Source organism: Drosophila kikkawai, chromosome X (assembly GCF_030179895.1).
Source record: "Drosophila kikkawai strain 14028-0561.14 chromosome X, DkikHiC1v2, whole genome shotgun sequence".
Lineage (NCBI taxonomy): Eukaryota > Metazoa > Arthropoda > Insecta > Diptera > Drosophilidae > Drosophila > Drosophila kikkawai.
In genome coordinates, this window is record NC_091733.1 from 1,453,424 (window position 1) to 1,476,674 (window position 23,251).

The window sequence follows — 23,251 nt, forward strand, 5'->3', positions numbered from 1 at the left end:
TGGGGTGCCTATCGTACTTGGCTTTCGCACATGTTTTGCAGCTCGCTACGATTTCGGTAGCTAACTTGGCCATCTTTGGAAAGTAGTACTCGGAGAGTACCTGCTTAACATTTTCTTGGGCCGATCTGTGGGCCCTATTGTGCTCGACGGTGAGGATTTCCCGTCTCTCAGGAACTGCAAAAATATCCGTTACACGGTTTTTGCAGTGCCAAAATTTGGTGGCTGGAAATTGCCGAACCAACTCGTCCTGAATCATTGCCAGCGTGTGCAAGTCACAATGAATGGCGTTTACGCCCTTAGGAACGATTGTGTCTGCGAGTTCATCAATTAATGACTCTTTGCAGGAGAAGTTAATCGCGTGCCGTCTCTTGTTTCCAAAGAGAACGAAGCTGCGTTTTGACGGAAAGCGTGCCTCCTCCAGAGTTATCTGGTTTTGGAAGCAATTCAGGGGCATATCCGTTGTTTCGATTGTGTGTGTCAAGGAGAGCTCGCTGTGAACGGTCCCTCGCAGTTGCAGATATAGATCGAGGAGCGGGTGATGATATTCGCCGCTATGTTGTAGGCCGGTTGGCCTAGGTTTCTCCAAGGTAGGTTACAGCAGATGATCCACTGGGCGCAGGGGGCGTGTCCGCTGCGATAGTCACTAGCCGGTTGGCTGACGAATCTCCCAAACAAGTTATGAAGATTACGTTGGAAGGGGGACTACCCTTCTTTAACTACTGGCCTAGAGACTCAGAAAGTTTTCAAATGATAAATCTTTAACGACGGTAGTCGGAGTATGATAAATTGAGCAGCAGCTCTTTATTGTATGAATATAAAATCAGAACTGAACTTAAGAGCTAACAATAAGTGGACTCATAGCGGCCTCTGCAATGGCAGAGCTTGCCGGCTATGCACGAGCTTCCGGCCAGACGCTGTGTCAGCAGTTTGGCCGGAGCTTCATAATGACGTTGACTGTGGTCAACGACTCTGGTCCGGCTGACCATAGTTAACTTGTATGTTCATAGATCGGCAATGTACATAAATGTGTATGCAATTGCCGGTCCAGCAATTAGTATGGATATGTGCATATATGTATGTATGTACGTATGCACGTATGATCGGCCAGCTAGAGGAGGGAGATAACTTTATTTATCCCTTTTTTTCCTTGTTTTGTTATTGTGCAGTGGATAAAAAAAATGTACATATATTTATTGTGGATGGGATGTGTTTTTCTCTGTTTTAAATGCCGCCGAGTTGTGACCCAAAAGTAATGAACATATCGACGCATTTTCGCGAAAGTATCGTATGTCGCTTTTTTTCGAAATTGAGATTTTAATGCAAAATTGTTAGGCACCTAATGTCTCACTACCCTGTGAAATATTATAACTGAAACCCCTATAGTTCCGATAAAAATTCAGTTTCAATTTTGTCTTTTCTATAGTGCTTCCTAAGAGATTAAAGCACAAAAAAGCTTCTCCTGTAAAATTGGATTTATCGACATACGATACTTTCGCGAAAATGCGTCGATATGTATGTACATATGTATGTTCATAGATCGGCAATGTACACAAATGCGTATGCAAATAAAAGCTATGTAAACACATGCATATACATATATATATACTACTGCACAAGTTGGTAGAGTTTTAAATAAATTGGATGCAGCAATATATCTACATATATATGCAAGTATGTACATACATATATGGTGGGAATTTCGGCACCGTACTTATCTTGGCAAAAAGCGCTGGAATATCCGGCTCGAAGGACCAAAAATGAAGCTGTCGGGGGCCGTGGCAGTGCGGTTCCAGAGGATTCCCAGTAAAAGAAAATAGAGTTCGCTATGATGATGAGTAGTAAAGTAAAGAGTAAAGTAGTCATCTGGCTGGATACCAGGACCGCAGAGGTGATGGCAAGATGCTCTTGGCGGGCTGCAATTTACGGTGAACTGCACAGTTAATAGTGCAACCAATGCAAGCCCTTAAGAAATGCCAATCGGACCCATCTTTGGGCTTGATACCACCACATGACATAGAGAAAAGTATAGAGAAAGAAATTTAAAGTTACGTTATGCCGGTTCGGTAAAATTATGGAAGGAAGAGCACAAAGGCAAGATTAATTTAAAATGGATAAATTGGAAATTGATATTGTTACGAATGAGAGAGAAAAGAAAGAAAGAGATAAAGAAATGAAGATGGAAAATGAAAATGAAGAACGGCACCAAACAGAGTTTATAGAAAAGCTTGATGGTGGCCGATATGTTTTGAGATATCTGTCAGGTAAGCGAACTTTTAAGTATGCCCACGAGCAGTGCGTTGCCTGTTGAGGTAGGTGCAGGTGAGTACGAGAGATCGCCGACTGAGGCACTCGTAAGTACAATAGAATCAAAGCAGGAAATCTGAATTGAGATGGTTGCAGGTGGTGCCATACACAGGGACTAAGTTTGAATGATGGTGTGAAGCGTCGCTAAGGTGCGGCAAGAGTCCGGTACTGTGGTATGTGCGTGTGGTAGCCAGACGATTGAACTTGAGCGGAAGAGAGCGTGTACTCTAGTTGATGTATTAAGGAATAGCCTGCTAAGTTAATGTCTGATGGACATCCAAACTGTTGAGTTTGTGCGGAAGAGAGCCTGTACTCTGTGGTTGCGAAAGATTATCTCGATAAACTAACATTTGAAGACGCAAGAAGCGTTGGCCATAATTGATATCTGAAGCTGTCGGGGGCCGTGGCAAGTACAAGTCCAGAAAATTCCCAATAAAAGATGGCAGAGTTCGATATGCTGATGAGGAGGACGATCCGTCTTCTTTGGAGTTTATTTTCAGAGTAATAAAAAAAGAGAGCAGTACAACCAACATGGCGACAGGTACATTTTGTTCCCAGAGATGCTCCCCTGGCGACATTGCCCCTTGTTCAGCTTGAACATTCTCCCCCCCCCCCGCGCAAGAGGAATGCTTGCGATCTACGAGAGGGAGCATCGTCCGGAAAGGATCCATCCCAGCGTCGTATTTTGTGCCATCGGCAAGCCGTCCTGACCCGGGAGGATACCCGGCAGCATCAGGTCAGCGTAAACGTCCGCTCCCAGCACAACCGACACTAGCGATGGGTGGAACCACCGGTCATCCGCCAATGTGACATTCTGAAACATGTCCTGCACCTTCGGGTCCAGCGGTTGCCCCGGCGTTCGTGTCTGCATCTGCTCGTCCACTAGCATCAGAAGCTGCTTGCTCATCTTGGAGGCCTTGGAGCGCATCTCGGTGGTGCACACCCGTTGGTCGCCAATGCCCGTGATGGCCAGATTAAGGGCTTTAACCAGGGAGATGTGGATGCGACTCACAGGACAGCACGGATCCACCAGGGCTCGGACATCAAACCGCTTTTGGTCGGATCCGATTAGCACGGACGCGGTCGGGAGGATGCTAACACTTGTGCGCGCCAGGATAGGCGTGCACGACCGGCTGCGGGATGGAGACATATCCATTGGCGTGGCGGGCCGCCGAGATCCGGATACAGGCGCCTGATGGCGCTGCTGTGATTGACGCTGAGGCCGAGAATCCGAGGGTGGGTTGCGCCTTTGTCGGGGTCGCGAAGAGCGAGGCTGCCCAGTGTGGATGTGTAGCAGCGTGTGATGAGCCTCATGGCATATATGACACCTCGCTGTACTGCGGCACGACCGACCGGAGTGCTCGTGTGCCAGACAGTTTGCGCAGTACTTGTTAATGAGTACCGCGCGGAGCCGCTTCACAGCCGGCAGTTGGAGAAACCGTCGGCAAACCCTCAGTGCGTGGACTCCCCTGCAGACTCGACATCTGTATACATTGCTCCCGGATGAGCGACGAGGATTTTGGTGGGTCGTTGGAGCCATTGTGTACACGGATCTAAATTAAAAAAGAGAGATGGATAAATATGATAATGAAGTGTTATGGATGAGGATGAACAAGACACGTGGACGGAACGACGACGTTGGATGACACAACTTAGGACTAGTACATGTCAATTGGAAGGATTACTCTATTGAGGAGTCACTGTGGTCAATGGGGCCGTCCATTGGGAGGCGAATCATTTTCGCCACTGGCCGTCGGATGACGCCCCGTGCTGTAAGCACGTCTGCAACTCTGACCTTGCCGTCGGCGCCCGGACATACCAACTGGATACGCCCAAGCCGCCATTCGTTGGCTGGCAAGCTCTCCTCCTTGATCACAACCATGTCTCCCGCTTGGAGATCTCGTGATGGGAACTTCCATTTGTTCCTTTTGTGGAGCTCCTTCAGATATTCCTCCTTCCAACGCACACAGAACTGCTGATGCAGGGCCTTCAACCTCCGCCACCGATTGATGATGGAAATAGGATTTTCCTCAATCAGAGGCTCCGATACCGCAAGAAGTGGTCCACCAATTAGAAAATGTCCGGGGCTAAGAGCCACAAGGTCAGTGGGATCTTCGGACATTGGTGAAATAGGCCTGGAGTTTAAACAGGCCTCAATTTTCGCAAGGAGGGTAGCCAGTTCTTCGAAGGTGTACTTCCCTGCTGCTGTGTACTTGTAGAAGTGAGCCTTGAAACTTTTCACACCCGCCTCCCAGAGCCCTCCCATGTGAGGCGCGCCAGGAGGGTTGAAATGCCAGTCCAAGTTCTGAAGGCTGTGTTTGGAGAGGATCAGTGTTCTGGTTGATTCCATAAAGTCTCTGGATAAGGACGTGGAGGCTCCGACGAACGTTTTCCCGTTGTCAGAGTAGACATGTTGTGGACACCCACGGCGAGCAGAAAAACGAGAGAAGGCAGCTAAAAATTTCTCTGTCGTCAAGTCGGACGTCGCTTCGAGATGGATGGCCCTGGTACTAAAGCAAACAAAAACGCAGACGTACCCCTTTGTGACTTTGCAGCCTCGACCGACATAACTCTTGATGTCAAATGGCCCCGCGAAATCCATGCCTGTATGAGTGAATGGCCTGGAGAAAGAGGATCTCGCCCGGGGTAAATCCCCCATCAACTGCCTCTGCAGGTTCTTCTTGTGGATGACACAAACTCGGCACGAGTGGATTGTGTGTTTCACCAACCTCTGAAGCTTAGGAATCCAGAATTTAGACCGAATCAGTCTCACCATTAACTGATTCCCCCCATGCAAGGATATGCGATGGGTAAACAGGGCTTGTAGTTTCGCGAACCTACATCGCGCTGGGATGGTGATAGGATGTTTTTCATCATAACTGAGCATGTCAGATGCTTGTAAACGGCCGCTTGCTCTCAAGACCCCCTTTCTGTCAAGAAAGGGGTTTAAGTTAGAAATTGTACTTGAGGATGGAATTTGCTGCTTGTTACTTAAAGCCTTATATTCGACGGGGAACTCGTTCTTTTGAGTGAACACGATTAATCGCTCTTGCACGTCGGACAACTCCGCCGAAGTGAGTGCTGCCGATGGGGGTATGTCTTCCTTTTTGCAATTTTTCGCAAAACGGATCACGTATGCTAGAACCCGCAGCGCCCTGTCGAAGGTTGAAAAACGCTCTAGGATATCCACTGCTGGCGGCACTGTGGCACTGTGACATTTGATAGGCCGTTGCTCCATCTCGGTTTCCGGATTAACCAGTGGTTCACTCGGCCACTGCTCCTGCTTGAGTGGCAGCCAAGCCGGCCCGTGCCACCAAAGTGTGCTGTCCTTAAGCTCTTGGGGCGAGACGCCTCGGCTTGCCAGATCAGCTGGATTGTCTTCGGATCGTACATGGCCCCATTTGCTTTCGTTGGTGCGCTGTTCGATCTTTGCGACCCTGTTGGCCACGAATGTCGTCCAGGTGCATGCTGGCTTGCCTAGCCATGCAAGAACTATAGTAGAGTCTGTCCAATAAAAAATCTCATAAGCTTTAGGAGGCAATTCGGAAATTACTGATGCTGCTAGCTCAGTGACCAGCACTGCTCCGCACAACTCCAGGCGGGGTATGGAGATGGACCTGACGGGAGCGACTCTGGTCTTGGATGCCAGCAAATGGGCACAACAGCCGTCAGCCGTTTCGACTCGGACGAAAATAGCAGCCCCATACGCGTCCTGTGACGCATCGCAAAACGCATGGTACTGCACCTTGGCAGCAGGATGGAAACGCACCCACCTCGGAATACGAATTTCCCTCAGGGTCGGATACCCTTTCAAAAACTCTTGCCACTTGGTCACAAGGTCGGTGGGGAGTGGCTGATCCCAGCCTAGCTCCCGTAGCCAAATTTCCTGCATGAAAATCTTGGCTCGGATTACGAAAGGCGATAACCACCCTGCCGGGTCGAACAGTTTGGCTATTTGAGACAAAACCTCTCGTTTGGTGTAGGCAGGTTGCAGGGAGATCACCATTGGAACAAAAAAGAAACTATCGGATGTAGCTTGCCAACGGATCCCAAGAGTTTTCGCCGTGCTGGCATCTTCCAGCTCAAGGAAGTCTGCACTGACCAAATGTTCCCTCGGAATCGCTTGTAGGAGTCTCCTTTCGTTTGAGGTCCACTTGCGCAGTGGAAAACCGGCACTCTCGAGAGCCAGCCGAAGCTCTTTAATGGCTAAAACTGCCGACTGCTGAGTGTGAGCCCCTGCGAGCACATCGTCCACGTACATGAAGTTCGAAATGATGTCGCTGGCCAAAGGATATTGGCCTCGGATGTCCTGAGCCAACTGCTGAAGCACTCTGATGGCCAGGAAGGGCGCACAATTTACGCCGAAGGTGACTGTGTCGAGTTCATAGTCACAGAGCTCACCGTATTTGTTGCGGAATAAGATTCTCTGAAAGCGCGTGTGATCAGGATTGACCCGGATTTGCCGATACATCTTTGTGATGTCCGCATTGAAAACATACTTAAAGAAACGCCATTTTAGAATCTGAATAGTCAGATCGGACTGTAGTACAGGCCCCGCATGAAGGATATCATTGAGGCTGTTCCCGTTTGATGAGGGATTGGAAGCGTTGAACACGACGCGAACCTTCGTCGTGGTGCTATCTGGTTTGAAGACAGCGTGATGAGGCAGATAAAAACTGCTAGAGTCGTCAGGGGAGACTTGGTGCATATGACCTAAGTCTAAGTACTCTCGAATGACTGAGTCGTACTGCTCCTTCAATGGAAGATCTTTACTTAATCGCATTTCGTTTCGGAGGTACTGAGCTAGTGCGATGGGTCTGGAATGTCCAAGCTTAATATTGTCCGGCTCTTTAAAGGGCAACGAAACAACATATCTTCCATCGTCACTTCTTTTGGTGGATCGGATAAAGTTCTCCTCGCAAACCGAGGTGGATTCCTTAACCAGCTTCACTGGAACATCCTCCACCTCCCAAAATTTTGTGAGGATGCTGTCTAGTTTGGATTCCTTGACTGCTTATCGGGCTGAAAAGGAGCAGACTCTGCTTGTGGGACTCGCTGCAATCGGACCGCAAAGAATCCACCCGAATATGGTCTCTTGACCCAGGAGTGTTCCACAAATATTGGAATGGGAGCCGCTTAGGAGGATCGATGGCAGGATATCGGCACCAATAAGCACGTCAATCTGCGAGCTTCGGAAGAAATTTGGATCTGCTAGTTGCAACGGTGGAAGATCCTTTAATGAGGCCTCTGGTAGAGTGTAGGATGGGAGATTACCAGCTAACTGGGGTAACACGTATGCACAAGTTTCAATCTGGATATGGGGCTTGACGGAAGAACCTATGATGAGTTGACACCTCTTACGAGGCTGAGCGGCAACGGAAAGGTTGACCCCCGAAACTTGGGCCTGAATGGACTCATATGGCAACTTAATTAGGTTGAACAACCGTTCTGAGATGAAGGTTGCCTCGGAACCTGAGTCAATGAGTGCCCGTGCTGAGTATTTTATGCCCAAATGGCAAACTTCTATCAATGCCGTACTCAGTAGGACCCCTTGCGTGTTAACGGCAAGAAACGTTTGCACATTCGCTTGACTCGTCGATGGAGTGGACTGTATCTGTTGCTGGGTTGCTGTGGATGGATGGGACTGCTGGTCAGGCATAACCACTGAATGGACTGGCAGAGGGGTACTTCGATGCAGGAGAGTATTGTGACGTCCATTGCAGGTGTAGCAATTATGCGTACTGTTGCAATCCCGGAGCAGATGCGTTCTTGCGAAACAGTTTAAGCACAACTTCTGCTGTTTTACATGTTTCTCTCGATCTGCGACTGACATGCGTAAGAATAGAGGACATAATCGGACTGGATGGTTCTCCTGTGCGCAGAGTTTGCAGGATTGCGGGTTTACCGTAACTCTGTTTTCGAAGGTCTGGATCGACCGCGAGCTATTTTCAGCCCTCAGTGCCCTGGATTGAACGCTCGCGTTTGGCTTGAACTCCTCAATCGCCTCAAGCGTTCGATGACGATCTTTTAAGAAAGCCTGGAATTCAGCCCAAAGTGGAATCTCTGACTTATTTAGCAGGGACTGTTCCCACAGAGCCAAAGTTAGTTTTGGCAACTTGGACGAGCACAGGAAAACAAGCAGGCAATCCCAATTCGTGGTCTCGACTCTTGCTAATTGCAGGGCCGTTAAACAACCTTGGATTGTGCTCTCTAAATGCTTCAAGGATTTTCCGCATTCCTGGGCAACAGAAGGCAAATTGAACAAGATCTTTAATTGGCTATTGACCAGCAGCCTCTTGTTCTCGAACCGATTCTGCAAGTTTCTCCACGCTGACTCAAAACCATCATTGGTCAACGGAGATAAGGCCACAATGGATTTGGCCTCGCCGCTCGTCTTTGCATTGAGATGGAACAGTTTTTCGACTTCTGAAAGCCGAGGATTGCGTACATAGATGGCGGAGAAAAGGTCCCGAAATGTGGGCCATTGAACATAGTCACCATTGAAAACTTCGCACTCAACTGGAGGTAGGCGACATCCGCCCTGAGACGGCATCAGATAGGAGGACTGACCAGACTGTGGCGCGCGTGAATTTTCAATGATCTCATTGAGGTTTGCTGCGCACCGCTCGTAAACGGTATAACAGTAGTCATACTTGGATTGCATGACTGTTATTGTGTCTTTGCAGTTTTGACTGGCCAGCACTTCGGAGCACGTCTCGTACTCCCTTTCCACCTTGTCCCAGAGAGCCCTGATCTGCTCGAGTCGAACCCTACTCGTGTGGATGGACGGACCTTGGTCAGTCGGGGTGTTGAATCTGGCTTCGAACTGACACATCCTATCGGTTATGGTCGTGAATTTCACCAAAGCCTTGTCTCCCTCAGCTTGAGCCCTTTTTTCAGTTGCTCTAGTGACCTGGGAAGACACGACTGATTTCGCGGCCCTTGTGGATGGTGCAGGCGGTAGAACTTCGAGCGACGTGCTCGTAGATTTACGTGGAGTGGTGGTTGCTAATGGGCTTTTGCTTCGAGAGGGATTTTCGTTTTCGGAAGGCACAGAGGATTCACTCGTTGCCCTGCCTCTGGAAGACGCCTCCGCTGTAGAAACGGTCAGACGGGGTTTTGGTTCCTCACCGTCGCCGTTTTCCATGTTAAACTCTTGTTGGGGCCGCTGGATAAGCGCAGGAAAACAGAGTTAATCGAAAAAATTATATTTATCGATTTGGAATAAGTGCAGGGACGCTGGATAAGCGTAAATAAACAAATAATACTCGAAAAGGATGTTATCGATTTTTAAATGAAAACAGGGACGCTGGATAAGCGCAGGAAAACAGAGTTAGTCGAAAAAATTATATTTATCGATTTGGAATAAGTGCAGGGACGCTGGATAAGCGTAAATAAACAAATAATACTCGAAAAGGATGTTATCGATTTTAATTAGTACGGGGACGCTGGATGAAGCGTTCACAATTTATGATTATCGATTTTAAATCAATACAGGGACGCTGGATAACGCGTTGGCACGGATGAACTCGATTTGAAAGATATGGGGGCGCTGGATAACGCGAAAAACAAAATTAATCGAAAAAGAATGCTATCGATTTCAAAGGAATTAAAAAAAATAAAAAAGGTCGAAAAAGGGTTTTATCGATTTGGGTATGAACCGAGGAGAAAAAAAATATGTAGAATGAATTATTCGGAGACAAATAAATGTTTGTCGAAAAATACTGTGGGGTTGGAAGTGAAAACAAAAGGATTAATCGAAAATGTATGCTTATCGCCTTTTTAGATATACTTGGACGCTGGATAATGCGTACCAAAAATAATCGGAACGGTGTACACGATTCGAAAAAAAAAATTAGGTTGTAAATTAGTTGAATTGAAACTCAAAACCAAAAAAAAATGCACCCCAGTGTGAACGGCTCATTAACAGACTCAGCCGCGTATGGTAATAGTGTCGCAACCTTGGCGGCCAGTACCTACATACATATGTATGTATTTACGCAAAATAAACAAACAAAAAAAACTATTAAAAACGCAGATTTAAATTTTGTTTGTTTCACTTGGTTTTGTGTTTGAATGCAGCGACACTGATAGCTGCCGATGCTCAATTGCCGGTCCAGCAATTTATATGGATATGTGCATATACATATGTATGTATGCACGTATGATCGGCCAGCTGGAGGAGGGGGTTATCTTTATTTATCTTTTTGTTTTGTTGTTAATGTGCAGTGGATGGAAAATATGTATATTTGTGGTGGATGGAATATGTATGATCTTTATTTATTTCTCTTCTAAATGCCGCCGATTTGTGAACCAAAGGTAATGTACATATGTATGTTCATAAATCGGCAATGTTCGTACATACCTATGTGCGTATGCAAATTGTGCAAGTATGTACGTACATATACTACGGAATCGGTGTGGATGTATGGTTTTTTATGTATGGAAAAACTGGATGTAAACCTTTTTGGATATTGGCTGATTTAGAACATAGGAGAGGGGCATATAGCCATGTAAACACATGCATATATATACATATACTACTGCCCAAGTTGGTAGTGTTTTAAATAAATTGGATGCAGCAGTATATCTACATATATATGCATGTATGTACATACATATATGATGGGAATTTCGGCACCGTACTTATCTTGGCAAAAAGGCGCTGGAATATCCGGCTCGAAGGACCAAAAATGAAGCTGTCGGGGGCCGTGGCAAGTACAAGTCCAGAAAATTCCCAATAAAAGATGGCAGAGTTCGATATGCTGATGAGGAGGACGATCCGTCTTCTTTGGAGTTTATTTTCAGAGTAATAAAAAAAGAGAGCAGTACAACCAACATGGCGACAGGTACATTTTGTTCCCAGAGATGCTCCCCTGGCGACATTGCCCCTTGTTCAGCTTGAACATTCAAAAATGAAGCTGTCGGGGGCCGTGGCAAGTACAAGTCCAGAAAATTCCCAATAAAAGATGGCAGAGTTCGATATGCTGATGAGGAGGACGATCCGTCTTCTTTGGAGTTTATTTTCAGAGTAATAAAAAAAGAGAGCAGTACAACCAACATGGCGACAGGTACATTTTGTTCCCAGAGATGCTCCCCTGGCGACATTGCCCCTTGTTCAGCTTGAACATTCTCCCCCCCCCGCGCAAGAGGAATGCTTGCGATCTACGAGAGGGAGCATCGTCCGGAAAGGATCCATCCCAGCGTCGTATTTTGTGCCATCGGCAAGCCGTCCTGACCCGGGAGGATACCCGGCAGCATCAGGTCAGCGTAAACGTCCGCTCCCAGCACAACCGACACTAGCGATGGGTGGAACCACCGGTCATCCGCCAATGTGACATTCTGAAACATGTCCTGCACCTTCGGGTCCAGCGGTTGCCCCGGCGTTCGTGTCTGCATCTGCTCGTCCACTAGCATCAGAAGCTGCTTGCTCATCTTGGAGGCCTTGGAGCGCATCTCGGTGGTGCACACCCGTTGGTCGCCAATGCCCGTGATGGCCAGATTAAGGGCTTTAACCAGGGAGATGTGGATGCGACTCACAGGACAGCACGGATCCACCAGGGCTCGGACATCAAACCGCTTTTGGTCGGATCCGATTAGCACGGACGCGGTCGGGAGGATGCTAACACTTGTGCGCGCCAGGATAGGCGTGCACGACCGGCTGCGGGATGGAGACATATCCATTGGCGTGGCGGGCCGCCGAGATCCGGATACAGGCGCCTGATGGCGCTGCTGTGATTGACGCTGAGGCCGAGAATCCGAGGGTGGGTTGCGCCTTTGTCGGGGTCGCGAAGAGCGAGGCTGCCCAGTGTGGATGTGTAGCAGCGTGTGATGAGCCTCATGGCATATATGACACCTCGCTGTACTGCGGCACGACCGACCGGAGTGCTCGTGTGCCAGACAGTTTGCGCAGTACTTGTTAATGAGTACCGCGCGGAGCCGCTTCACAGCCGGCAGTTGGAGAAACCGTCGGCAAACCCTCAGTGCGTGGACTCCCCTGCAGACTCGACATCTGTATACATTGCTCCCGGATGAGCGACGAGGATTTTGGTGGGTCGTTGGAGCCATTGTGTACACGGATCTAAATTAAAAAAGAGAGATGGATAAATATGATAATGAAGTGTTATGGATGAGGATGAACAAGACACGTGGACGGAACGACGACGTTGTATGACACAACTTAGGACTAGTACATGTCAATTGGAAGGATTACTCTATTGAGGAGTCACTGTGGTCAATGGGGCCGTCCATTGGGAGGCGAATCATTTTCGCCACTGGCCGTCGGATGACGCCCCGTGCTGTAAGCACGTCTGCAACTCTGACCTTGCCGTCGGCGCCCGGACATACCAACTGGATACGCCCAAGCCGCCATTCGTTGGCTGGCAAGCTCTCCTCCTTGATCACAACCATGTCTCCCGCTTGGAGATCTCGTGATGGGAACTTCCATTTGTTCCTTTTGTGGAGCTCCTTCAGATATTCCTCCTTCCAACGCACACAGAACTGCTGATGCAGGGCCTTCAACCTCCGCCACCGATTGATGATGGAAATAGGATTTTCCTCAATCAGAGGCTCCGATACCGCAAGAAGTGGTCCACCAATTAGAAAATGTCCGGGGCTAAGAGCCACAAGGTCAGTGGGATCTTCGGACATTGGTGAAATAGGCCTGGAGTTTAAACAGGCCTCAATTTTCGCAAGGAGGGTAGCCAGTTCTTCGAAGGTGTACTTCCCTGCTGCTGTGTACTTGTAGAAGTGAGCCTTGAAACTTTTCACACCCGCCTCCCAGAGCCCTCCCATGTGAGGCGCGCCAGGAGGGTTGAAATGCCAGTCCAAGTTCTGAAGGCTGTGTTTGGAGAGGATCAGTGTTCTGGTTGATTCCATAAAGTCTCTGGATAAGGACGTGGAGGCTCCGACGAACGTTTTCCCGTTGTCAGAGTAGACATGTTGTGGACACCCACGGCGAGCAGAAAAACGAGAGAAGGCAGCTAAAAATTTCTCTGTCGTCAAGTCGGACGTCGCTTCGAGATGGATGGCCCTGGTACTAAAGCAAACAAAAACGCAGACGTACCCCTTTGTGACTTTGCAGCCTCGACCGACATAACTCTTGATGTCAAATGGCCCCGCGAAATCCATGCCTGTATGAGTGAATGGCCTGGAGAAAGAGGATCTCGCCCGGGGTAAATCCCCCATCAACTGCCTCTGCAGGTTCTTCTTGTGGATGACACAAACTCGGCACGAGTGGATTGTGTGTTTCACCAACCTCTGAAGCTTAGGAATCCAGAATTTAGACCGAATCAGTCTCACCATTAACTGATTCCCCCCATGCAAGGATATGCGATGGGTAAACAGGGCTTGTAGTTTCGCGAACCTACATCGCGCTGGGATGATGATAGGATGTTTTTCATCATAACTGAGCATGTCAGATGCTTGTAAACGGCCGCTTGCTCTCAAGACCCCCTTTCTGTCAAGAAAGGGGTTTAAGTTAGAAATTGTACTTGAGGATGGAATTTGCTGCTTGTTACTTAAAGCCTTATATTCGACGGGGAACTCGTTCTTTTGAGTGAACACGATTAATCGCTCTTGCACGTCGGACAACTCCGCCGAAGTGAGTGCTGCCGATGGGGGTATGTCTTCCTTTTTGCAATTTTTCGCAAAACGGATCACGTATGCTAGAACCCGCAGCGCCCTGTCGAAGGTTGAAAAACGCTCTAGGATATCCACTGCTGGCGGCACTGTGGCACTGTGACATTTGATAGGCCGTTGCTCCATCTCGGTTTCCGGATTAACCAGTGCTTCACTCGGCCACTGCTCCTGCTTGAGTGGCAGCCAAGCCGGCCCGTGCCACCAAAGTGTGCTGTCCTTAAGCTCTTGGGGCGAGACGCCTCGGCTTGCCAGATCAGCTGGATTGTCTTCGGATCGTACATGGCCCCATTTGCTTTCGTTGGTGCGCTGTTCGATCTTTGCGACCCTGTTGGCCACGAATGTCGTCCAGGTGCATGCTGGCTTGCCTAGCCATGCAAGAACTATAGTAGAGTCTGTCCAATAAAAAATCTCATAAGCTTTAGGAGGCAATTCGGAAATTACTGATGCTGCTAGCTCAGTAACCAGCACTGCTCCGCACAACTCCAGGCGGGGTATGGAGATGGACCTGACGGGAGCGACTCTGGTCTTGGATGCCAGCAAATGGGCACAACAGCCGTCAGCCGTTTCGACTCGGACGAAAATAGCAGCCCCATACGCGTCCTGTGACGCATCGCAAAACGCATGGTACTGCACCTTGGCAGCAGGATGGAAACGCACCCACCTCGGAATACGAATTTCCCTCAGGGTCGGATACCCTTTCAAAAACTCTTGCCACTTGGTCACAAGGTCGGTGGGGAGTGGCTGATCCCAGCCTAGCTCCCGTAGCCAAATTTCCTGCATGAAAATCTTGGCTCGGATTACGAAAGGCGATAACCACCCTGCCGGGTCGAACAGTTTGGCTATTTGAGACAAAACCTCTCGTTTGGTGTAGGCAGGTTGCAGGGAGATCACCATTGGAACAAAAAAGAAACTATCGGATGTAGCTTGCCAACGGATCCCAAGAGTTTTCGCCGTGCTGGCATCTTCCAGCTCAAGGAAGTCTGCACTGACCAAATGTTCCCTCGGAATCGCTTGTAGGAGTCTCCTTTCGTTTGAGGTCCACTTGCGCAGTGGAAAACCGGCACTCTCGAGAGCCAGCCGAAGCTCTTTAATGGCTAAAACTGCCGACTGCTGAGTGTGAGCCCCTGCGAGCACATCGTCCACGTACATGAAGTTCGAAATGATGTCGCTGGCCAAAGGATATTGGCCTCGGATGTCCTGAGCCAACTGCTGAAGCACTCTGATGGCCAGGAAGGGCGCACAATTTACGCCGAAGGTGACTGTGTCGAGTTCATAGTCACAGAGCTCACCGTATTTGTTGCGGAATAAGATTCTCTGAAAGCGCGTGTGATCAGGATTGACCCGGATTTGCCGATACATCTTTGTGATGTCCGCATTGAAAACATACTTAAAGAAACGCCATTTTAGAATCTGAATAGTCAGATCGGACTGTAGTACAGGCCCCGCATGAAGGATATCATTGAGGCTGTTCCCGTTTGATGAGGGATTGGAAGCGTTGAACACGACGCGAACCTTCGTCGTGGTGCTATCTGGTTTGAAGACAGCGTGATGAGGCAGATAAAAACTGCTAGAGTCGTCAGGGGAGACTTGGTGCATATGACCTAAGTCTAAGTACTCTCGAATGACTGAGTCGTACTGCTCCTTCAATGGAAGATCTTTACTTAATCGCATTTCGTTTCGGAGGTACTGAGCTAGTGCGATGGGTCTGGAATGTCCAAGCTTAATATTGTCCGGCTTTTTAAAGGGCAACGAAACAACATATCTTCCATCGTCACTTCTTTTGGTGGATCGGATAAAGTTCTCCTCGCAAACCGAGGTGGATTCCTTAACCAGCTTCACTGGAACATCCTCCACCTCCCAAAATTTTGTGAGGATGCTGTCTAGTTTGGATTCCTTGACTGCTAATCGGGCTGAAAAGGAGCAGACTCTGCTTGTGGGACTCGCTGCAATCGGACCGCAAAGAATCCACCCGAATATGGTCTCTTGACCCAGGAGTGTTCCACAAATATTGGAATGGGAGCCGCTTAGGAGGATCGATGGCAGGATATCGGCACCAATAAGCACGTCAATCTGCGAGCTTCGGAAGAAATTTGGATCTGCTAGTTGCAACGGTGGAAGATCCTTTAATGAGGCCTCTGGTAGAGTGTAGGATGGGAGATTACCAGCTAACTGGGGTAACACGTATGCACAAGTTTCAATCTGGATATGGGGCTTGACGGAAGAACCTATGATGAGTTGACACCTCTTACGAGGCTGAGCGGCAACGGAAAGGTTGACCCCCGAAACTTGGGCCTGAATGGACTCATATGGCAACTTAATTAGGTTGAACAACCGTTCTGAGATGAAGGTTGCCTCGGAACCTGAGTCAATGAGTGCCCGTGCTGAGTATTTTATGCCCAAATGGCAAACTTCTATCAATGCCGTACTCAGTAGGACCCCTTGCGTGTTAACGGCAAGAAACGTTTGCACATTCGCTTGACTCGTCGATGGAGTGGACTGTATCTGTTGCTGGGTTGCTGTGGATGGATGGGACTGCTGGTCAGGCATAACCACTGAATGGACTGGCAGAGGGGTACTTCGATGCAGGAGAGTATTGTGACGTCCATTGCAGGTGTAGCAATTATGCGTACTGTTGCAATCCCGGAGCAGATGCGTTCTTGCGAAACAGTTTAAGCACAACTTCTGCTGTTTTACATGTTTCTCTCGATCTGCGACTGACATGCGTAAGAATAGAGGACATAATCGGACTGGATGGTTCTCCTGTGCGCAGAGTTTCCAGGATTGCGGGTTTACCGTAACTCTGTTTTCGAAGGTCTGGATCGACCGCGAGCTATTTTCAGCCCTCAGTGCCCTGGATTGAACGCTCGCGTTTGGCTTGAACTCCTCAATCGCCTCAAGCGTTCGATGACGATCTTTTAAGAAAGCCTGGAATTCAGCCCAAAGTGGAATCTCTGACTTATTTAGCAGGGACTGTTCCCACAGAGCCAAAGTTAGTTTTGGCAACTTGGACGAGCACAGGAAAACAAGCAGGCAATCCCAATTCGTGGTCTCGACTCTTGCTAATTGCAGGGCCGTTAAACAACCTTGGATTGTGCTCTCTAAATGCTTCAAGGATTTTCCGCATTCCTGGGCAACAGAAGGCAAATTGAACAAGATCTTTAATTGGCTATTGACCAGCAGCCTCTTGTTCTCGAACCGATTCTGCAAGTTTCTCCACGCTGACTCAAAACCATCATTGGTCAACGGAGATAAGGCCACAATGGATTTGGCCTCGCCGCTCGTCTTTGCATTGAGATGGAACAGTTTTTCGACTTCTGAAAGCCGAGGATTGCGTACATAGATGGCGGAGAAAAGGTCCCGAAATGTGGGCCATTGAACATAGTCACCATTGAAAACTTCGCACTCAACTGGAGGTAGGCGACATCCGCCCTGAGACGGCATCAGATAGGAGGACTGACCAGACTGTGGCGCGCGTGAATTTTCAATGATCTCATTGAGGTTTGCTGCGCACCGCTCGTAAACGGTATAACAGTAGTCATACTTAGATTGCATGACTGTTATTGTGTCTTTGCAGTTTTGACTGGCCAGCACTTCGGAGCACGTCTCGTACTCCCTTTCCACCTTGTCCCAGAGAGCCCTGATCTGCTCGAGTCGAACCCTACTCGTGTGGATGGACGGACCTTGGTCAGTCGGGGTGTTGAATCTGGCTTCGAACTGACCCATCCTATCGGTTATGGTCGTGAATTTCACCAAAGCCTTGTCTCCCTCAGCTTGAGCCCCTTTTTCAGTTGCTCTAGTGACCTGGGAAGACACGACTGATTTCGCGGCCCTTGTGGATGGTGCAGGCGGTAGAACTTCGAGCGACGTGCTCGTAGATTTACGTGGAGTGGTGGTTGCTAATGGGCTTTTGCTTCGAGAGGGATTTTCGTTTTCGGAAGGCACAGAGGATTCACTCGTTGCCCTGCCTCTGGAAGACGCCTCCGCTGTAGAAACGGTCAGACGGGGTTTTGGTTCCTCACCGTCGCCGTTTTCCATGTTAAACTCTTGTTGGGGCCGCTGGATAAGCGCAGGAAAACAGAGTTAATCGAAAAAATTATATTTATCGATTTGGAATAAGTGCAGGGACGCTGGATAAGCGTAAATAAACAAATAATACTCGAAAAGGATGTTATCGATTTTTAAATGAAAACAGGGACGCTGGATAAGCGCAGGAAAACAGAGTTAGTCGAAAAAATTATATTTATCGATTTGGAATAAGTGCAGGGACGCTGGATAAGCGTAAATAAACAAATAATACTCGAAAAGGATGTTATCGATTTTAATTAGTACGGGGACGCTGGATGAAGCGTTCACAATTTATGATTATCGATTTTAAATCAATACAGGGACGCTGGATAACGCGTTGGCACGGATGAACTCGATTTGAAAGATATGGGGGCGCTGGATAACGCGAAAAACAAAATTAATCGAAAAAGAATGCTATCGATTTCAAAGGAATTAAAAAAAATAAAAAAGGTCGAAAAAGGGTTTTATCGATTTGGGTATGAACCGAGGAGAAAAAAAATATGTAGAATGAATTATTCGGAGACAAATAAATGTTTGTCGAAAAATACTGTGGGGTTGGAAGTGAAGACAAAAGGATTAATCGAAAATGTATGCTTATCGCCTTTTTAGATATACTTGGACGCTGGATAATGCGTACCAAAAATAATCGGAACGGTGTACACGATTCGAAAAAAAAAATTAGGTTGTAAATTAGTTGAATTGAAACTCAAAACCAAAAAAAAATGCACCCCAGTGTGAACGGCTCATTAACAGACTCAGCCGCGTATGGTAATAGTGTCGCAACCTTGGCGGCCAGTACCTACATACATATGTATGTATTTACGCAAAATAAACAAACAAAAAAAACTATTAAAAACGCAGATTTTAATTTTGTTTGTTTCACTTGGTTTTGTGTTTGAATGCAGCGACACTGATAGCTGCCGATGCTCAATTGCCGGTCCAGCAATTTATATGGATATGTGCATATACATATGTATGTATGCACGTATGATCGGCCAGCTGGAGGAGGGGGTTATCTTTATTTATCTTTTTGTTTTGTTGTTAATGTGCAGTGGATGGAAAATATGTATATTTGTGGTGGATGGAATATGTATGATCTTTATTTATTTCTCTTCTAAATGCCGCCGATTTGTGAACCAAAGGTAATGTACATATGTATGTTCATAAATCGGCAATGTTCGTACATACCTATGTGCGTATGCAAATTGTGCAAGTATGTACGTACATATTCTACGGAATCGGTGTGGATGTATGGTTTTTTATGTATGGAAAAACTGGATGTAAACCTTTTTGGATATTGGCTGATTTAGAACATAGGAGAGGGGCATATAGCCATGTAAACACATGCATATATATACATATACTACTGCCCAAGTTGGTAGTGTTTTAAATAAATTGGATGCAGCAGTATATCTACATATATATGCATGTATGTACATACATATATGATGGGAATTTCGGCACCGTACTTATCTTGGCAAAAAGGCGCTGGAATATCTCGGGCGAAGGACCAAAAATGTAGCTGTCGGGGGCCGTGGCAAGTACAAGTCCAGAAAATTCCCAATAAAAGATGGCAGAGTTCGATATGCTGATGAGGAGGACGATCCGTCTTCTTTGGAGTTTATTTTCAGAGTAATAAAAAAAGAGAGCAGTACAACCAACATGGCGACAGGTACATTTTGTTCCCAGAGATGCTCCCCTGGCGACATTGCCCCTTGTTCAGCTTGAACAATATCCAAACTGTTGGGTTTCTGCGGAAGAGCGCTTGTACTCTATGGTTTCGAAAGGTTATCCCGCCAAACTAACATTTGAAAACACTAGAAGTGTAAGCGAGAGATCGCCGACTGAGGCACTCGTTGGTGGAATCATTTATAAGGCTATGAGGGTCCAGAGAGGCCCTGACGCAAGAGGTGCGTGTGAGCGTTGCAAAGTGTGCAGCAAGAGCCTGTATAAATTGATGAAGAGATGTTGAGTAAGAGTTGTGGTAGGAGAAGAAACAGAAGATACAGATTTGGTACGAAAAGAGAATGAAGATACAGAATGAAGTGGCGAGAAGAAATAAAAGTAAAGCTTATTTGACATGAATAAAACGGATAAAATGAAATGTTAAGTTGAGACCAAAGAGAGAAACAAGAGAGAATAATAAATGAAAATTACTGTTATGTTCATGATACAATCATACTATGATTGTATCATGGTTATGTTTAGAGCTATTAGAAGACACGTCACGCGAGGACGCGTGAATTGTCAGGATGGCCGTGTCGGAAATTTAGTTGCAAATTTAGAATGCTTGTTGCGTTGGCAACAGAATTATTCGGCATACTCAGGTATTGGTAGCCCTGTAGGTGTCGCTGGTGCGCAGGCGCAATGACAGTTGAGTCGGTAACAGGAAAAGGACAGAAGACTGTCTGTTACTGAGTGAGGTCTGTTCGTCTGTCGCAACAATAGGAGAGAGTGAGAGAGACAGCTTGAGATTGTCTAGGATTGACGTCTGAGTGAAAAGTAAGAAAAGTTGAAGGGGCCACAAGAAAAGTGGCGTGATGACAGATACGATTTGACTGCGCAGGCGAACAGAACTGGCTAGCTCGACTACGGTGGGATTAAAGAACGGTTATCTCCGACATATACATAGATATAGTTGTTTTTATTTCTCGCATTCCATACATACATAAATATATTTGGGCAAGCTTCGCGCTATTCTGCGCCTAGCAAAATTACATATTTCCATACATATTTGAGCAAGCTTCGCGCTATTCTGCGCCTAGCAAAATTACATATTTCCTACATACATACATACATATTGACTTCCCTCGCGCTATTCTGCGCTGAGCAATTGCTTAAACTCCAAAGCTTCATACATACGCATATACAGTGCTTTTCTATTTCATCTCCTCTTTGCTCGTTAAGCGTGCACAAACACCTGCACCTATACGTTTCTGAAAAGGCAAAGTGCCGACGAAAAAACATCGTCCACCCACGAGATAAAATAAAAATAATTCCTGGAACAAAATTTTTTAAGGAAGCCAAAATTTTTTTCAAATTTTTTTAACAACAAATACCGCCACTCTTTTTAGCTATTTTTTCGCCAGCTAGCTTTTTGGTCAAGCCGATATTTTAGCTAGTTTTGATTTTTTAGCTAGGTTTTGGTGGGCGTTTTTTTTTTCGTGCGGTTCCTGCATATCAATCTCCATTGGCCTCCTTTAGCTATTTTTTCAGCTATTTTGTGAATTTCTTTCCACGTAGTTCTTTACGATCCTTTTGTGAGTTCAAAAAAAAACAAAAGAAAAACCCATATAATTCCCGAAAGTTATTAGCCTATTCCGCCAAATTTATAAGCGTTTTCCAGCTAGTTTTGGCGGGTGATTTGTAATTTTGAGTAAGTGGCTAAGAATTTGCAACAATTTCCGAGGCTAGTTTGTAGCTAGATCTAGCTTCTTTTTTCGCTATATTCTATTATCCGCACGCGTTTCGTAGATCCATCACTGACAGCTCAGTTCCCTCGTTTTGCTAGCGAGTGATCATAGCTAGATTTGGCTATTTTATTTTCCTGTCGTTTTTTTTTTTCTGGAGCTCCTGCCTTTCCGCAGGGTTTTCCACAGCGATTAAGGATTTTGCGTTCCTTTTCCTGGCACTCGCTTTTTTTTTTGCGGGGGGCAAGCCTTCTCTTTTCATAGGGCATAGCTGAGTATGCCCGTAGAGGGAGATAAAAATGGAATCTCCTCCCCAGCTAAGTCGAACCCATCCTCTCCGCGGCCCATTCGAGCCCAGTCAGCACCCAGGTCCTCTACTCCGAGGATCAGAAGTTCGGCTTCCCCTTCCAAAGGGGCAGATCGTCGATCGACAAGTCCGTCAAACGCTCCACGAATAGTCATCTCTCGGCCGGTGGCAAAAGCCTCTAGCGACTCTTCGCTTGCCATAAAGTCAGAGTCACCCTCTCTTTCAAAACCGGAATTCCTGAGGGTCACACGCTCTAGCAGCCACAAAATGGCATCCGCTGAATAACCAACGGCCGAACAGCCAACGGTCGAACCGCCAACGGCCGTAACCGTGTCGTTGCGCAAATTTATAGCCGCCAGCGATCGTGTGAGCATTTTTGAAGCAAAGATCAATACTCCGGGTCAAGCTTCCCTGTCCCTGCATCTGCTACAAGTCCGCCTACAACAAGTGCGAGCCTTATGGGACAAGGTAGAGACGGCGTACGACATCTGCTCCGATCTGATTGCCCAAGAAAGATGCCTCGAAAGGTTGCCCGTGCTGCAGAACAAATATGACTATTGCTATTCGGTGTATGAGTCATGTTCAGCAGAGATCAGTGCGACAATTGACAGTGCCACGCCTCAAGCCGTGCAACCACCATCCCAGCCAATAATTTCCTCCGGTTTCCGCTTACCTCCCTGCGATACAGAAGTCTTCGACGGGGACTACCTTCGATGGCCCACTTTCCGGGACCTATTCACGGCAGTATATGTCAACAACCCCAGGCTGACACCGGTCGAGAAGCTCTTCCATCTTCTCACGAAGACGAGCGCCGAGGCGAAAGCCATCGTCTCCAAATCCCCGGTCACAAATGACGGGTTCGCCTCTGCGTGGGAAGCGCTTCAAGACCGTTTCCAAAACAAACGACTTTTAGTCAACAGCCAACTCAAGCTTCTGTTCAACTTGAGTTCCATCTCCCAAGAATCTGGTCATGCGCTAAAAGAGTTGCAGTCCACGATTCAGGGGTGTTTGACAGCGCTAGCACATTCCCAAATATCCACGGACAACTGGGATTGTCTGCTGGTGTTCCTGTGCGCAAGCAAGCTGCCGAAAGTTACCCTTTCTCTATGGGAACAGTCCCTGACGTCGAAATCCGACATTCCGGCTTTGGAAGAGATGAACACCTTCCTAAGCGAAAGATATCGCACACTAGAGGCTATAGAGGATATGAAGCCGACGCAAGCAGTCCCTAAGAAGTTCCAAATCTTTGAGACAAAAGTCAGCACCAAACAGAGAGGGTGCGACTTATGCTCCAGGGAGAACCATCCAATAAGGATGTGACCGCGCTTTCTCCAAATGTCGGCCGACGCGCGTTCCGGCTATATCCAAAAGAAGCAACTCTGTCTAAACTGTTTCGCGCGAGGCCATCAGCTTCGTGACTGCACGAGCACTCACAGTTGTTTCACGTGTAGAGGAAGGCATCATACGCTGCTTCACCGCACTGCGAGTTCCGAAAATATGAGTTCCTCCAGCTCCTCGCATCCTA

At 47.4% G+C, this 23,251-nt stretch overlaps 3 protein-coding genes across 4 annotated transcripts in view; all 3 read right to left on the reverse strand.

The window, feature by feature from the left end:
• Nucleotides 1-23,251, reverse strand: part of kl-3 (dynein heavy chain 8, axonemal kl-3) — a 654,155-nt gene that overhangs the window by 546,275 nt on the left and 84,629 nt on the right. The window lies entirely within an intron of this gene.
• Nucleotides 2,814-4,163, reverse strand: LOC138929166 (uncharacterized). Its single transcript, XM_070288403.1, has 2 exons — nucleotides 4,100-4,163; nucleotides 2,814-3,857 (listed from the first exon to the last, which is right to left on the reverse strand). Exon 2 carries the CDS (start codon nucleotides 3,842-3,844, stop codon nucleotides 2,942-2,944), a length of 903 nt encoding a protein of 300 aa, XP_070144504.1. The 5' UTR covers nucleotides 3,845-3,857; nucleotides 4,100-4,163; the 3' UTR covers nucleotides 2,814-2,941.
• LOC138929163 (uncharacterized) lies at nucleotides 11,328-12,695 on the reverse strand. The gene is made up of 2 exons (XM_070288396.1): nucleotides 12,628-12,695; nucleotides 11,328-12,385 (listed from the first exon to the last, which is right to left on the reverse strand). Exon 2 carries the CDS (start codon nucleotides 12,370-12,372, stop codon nucleotides 11,470-11,472), a length of 903 nt encoding a protein of 300 aa, XP_070144497.1. The 5' UTR covers nucleotides 12,373-12,385; nucleotides 12,628-12,695; the 3' UTR covers nucleotides 11,328-11,469.

What these genes read in the sequence shown, in the direction of transcription:
- LOC138929166 (XM_070288403.1), bottom strand. Translation starts at nt 3,844, where the DNA reads ATGGCTCCAACGACCCACCAAAATCCTCGTCGCTCATCCGGGAGCAAT.
- LOC138929163 (XM_070288396.1), bottom strand. Translation starts at nt 12,372, where the DNA reads ATGGCTCCAACGACCCACCAAAATCCTCGTCGCTCATCCGGGAGCAAT.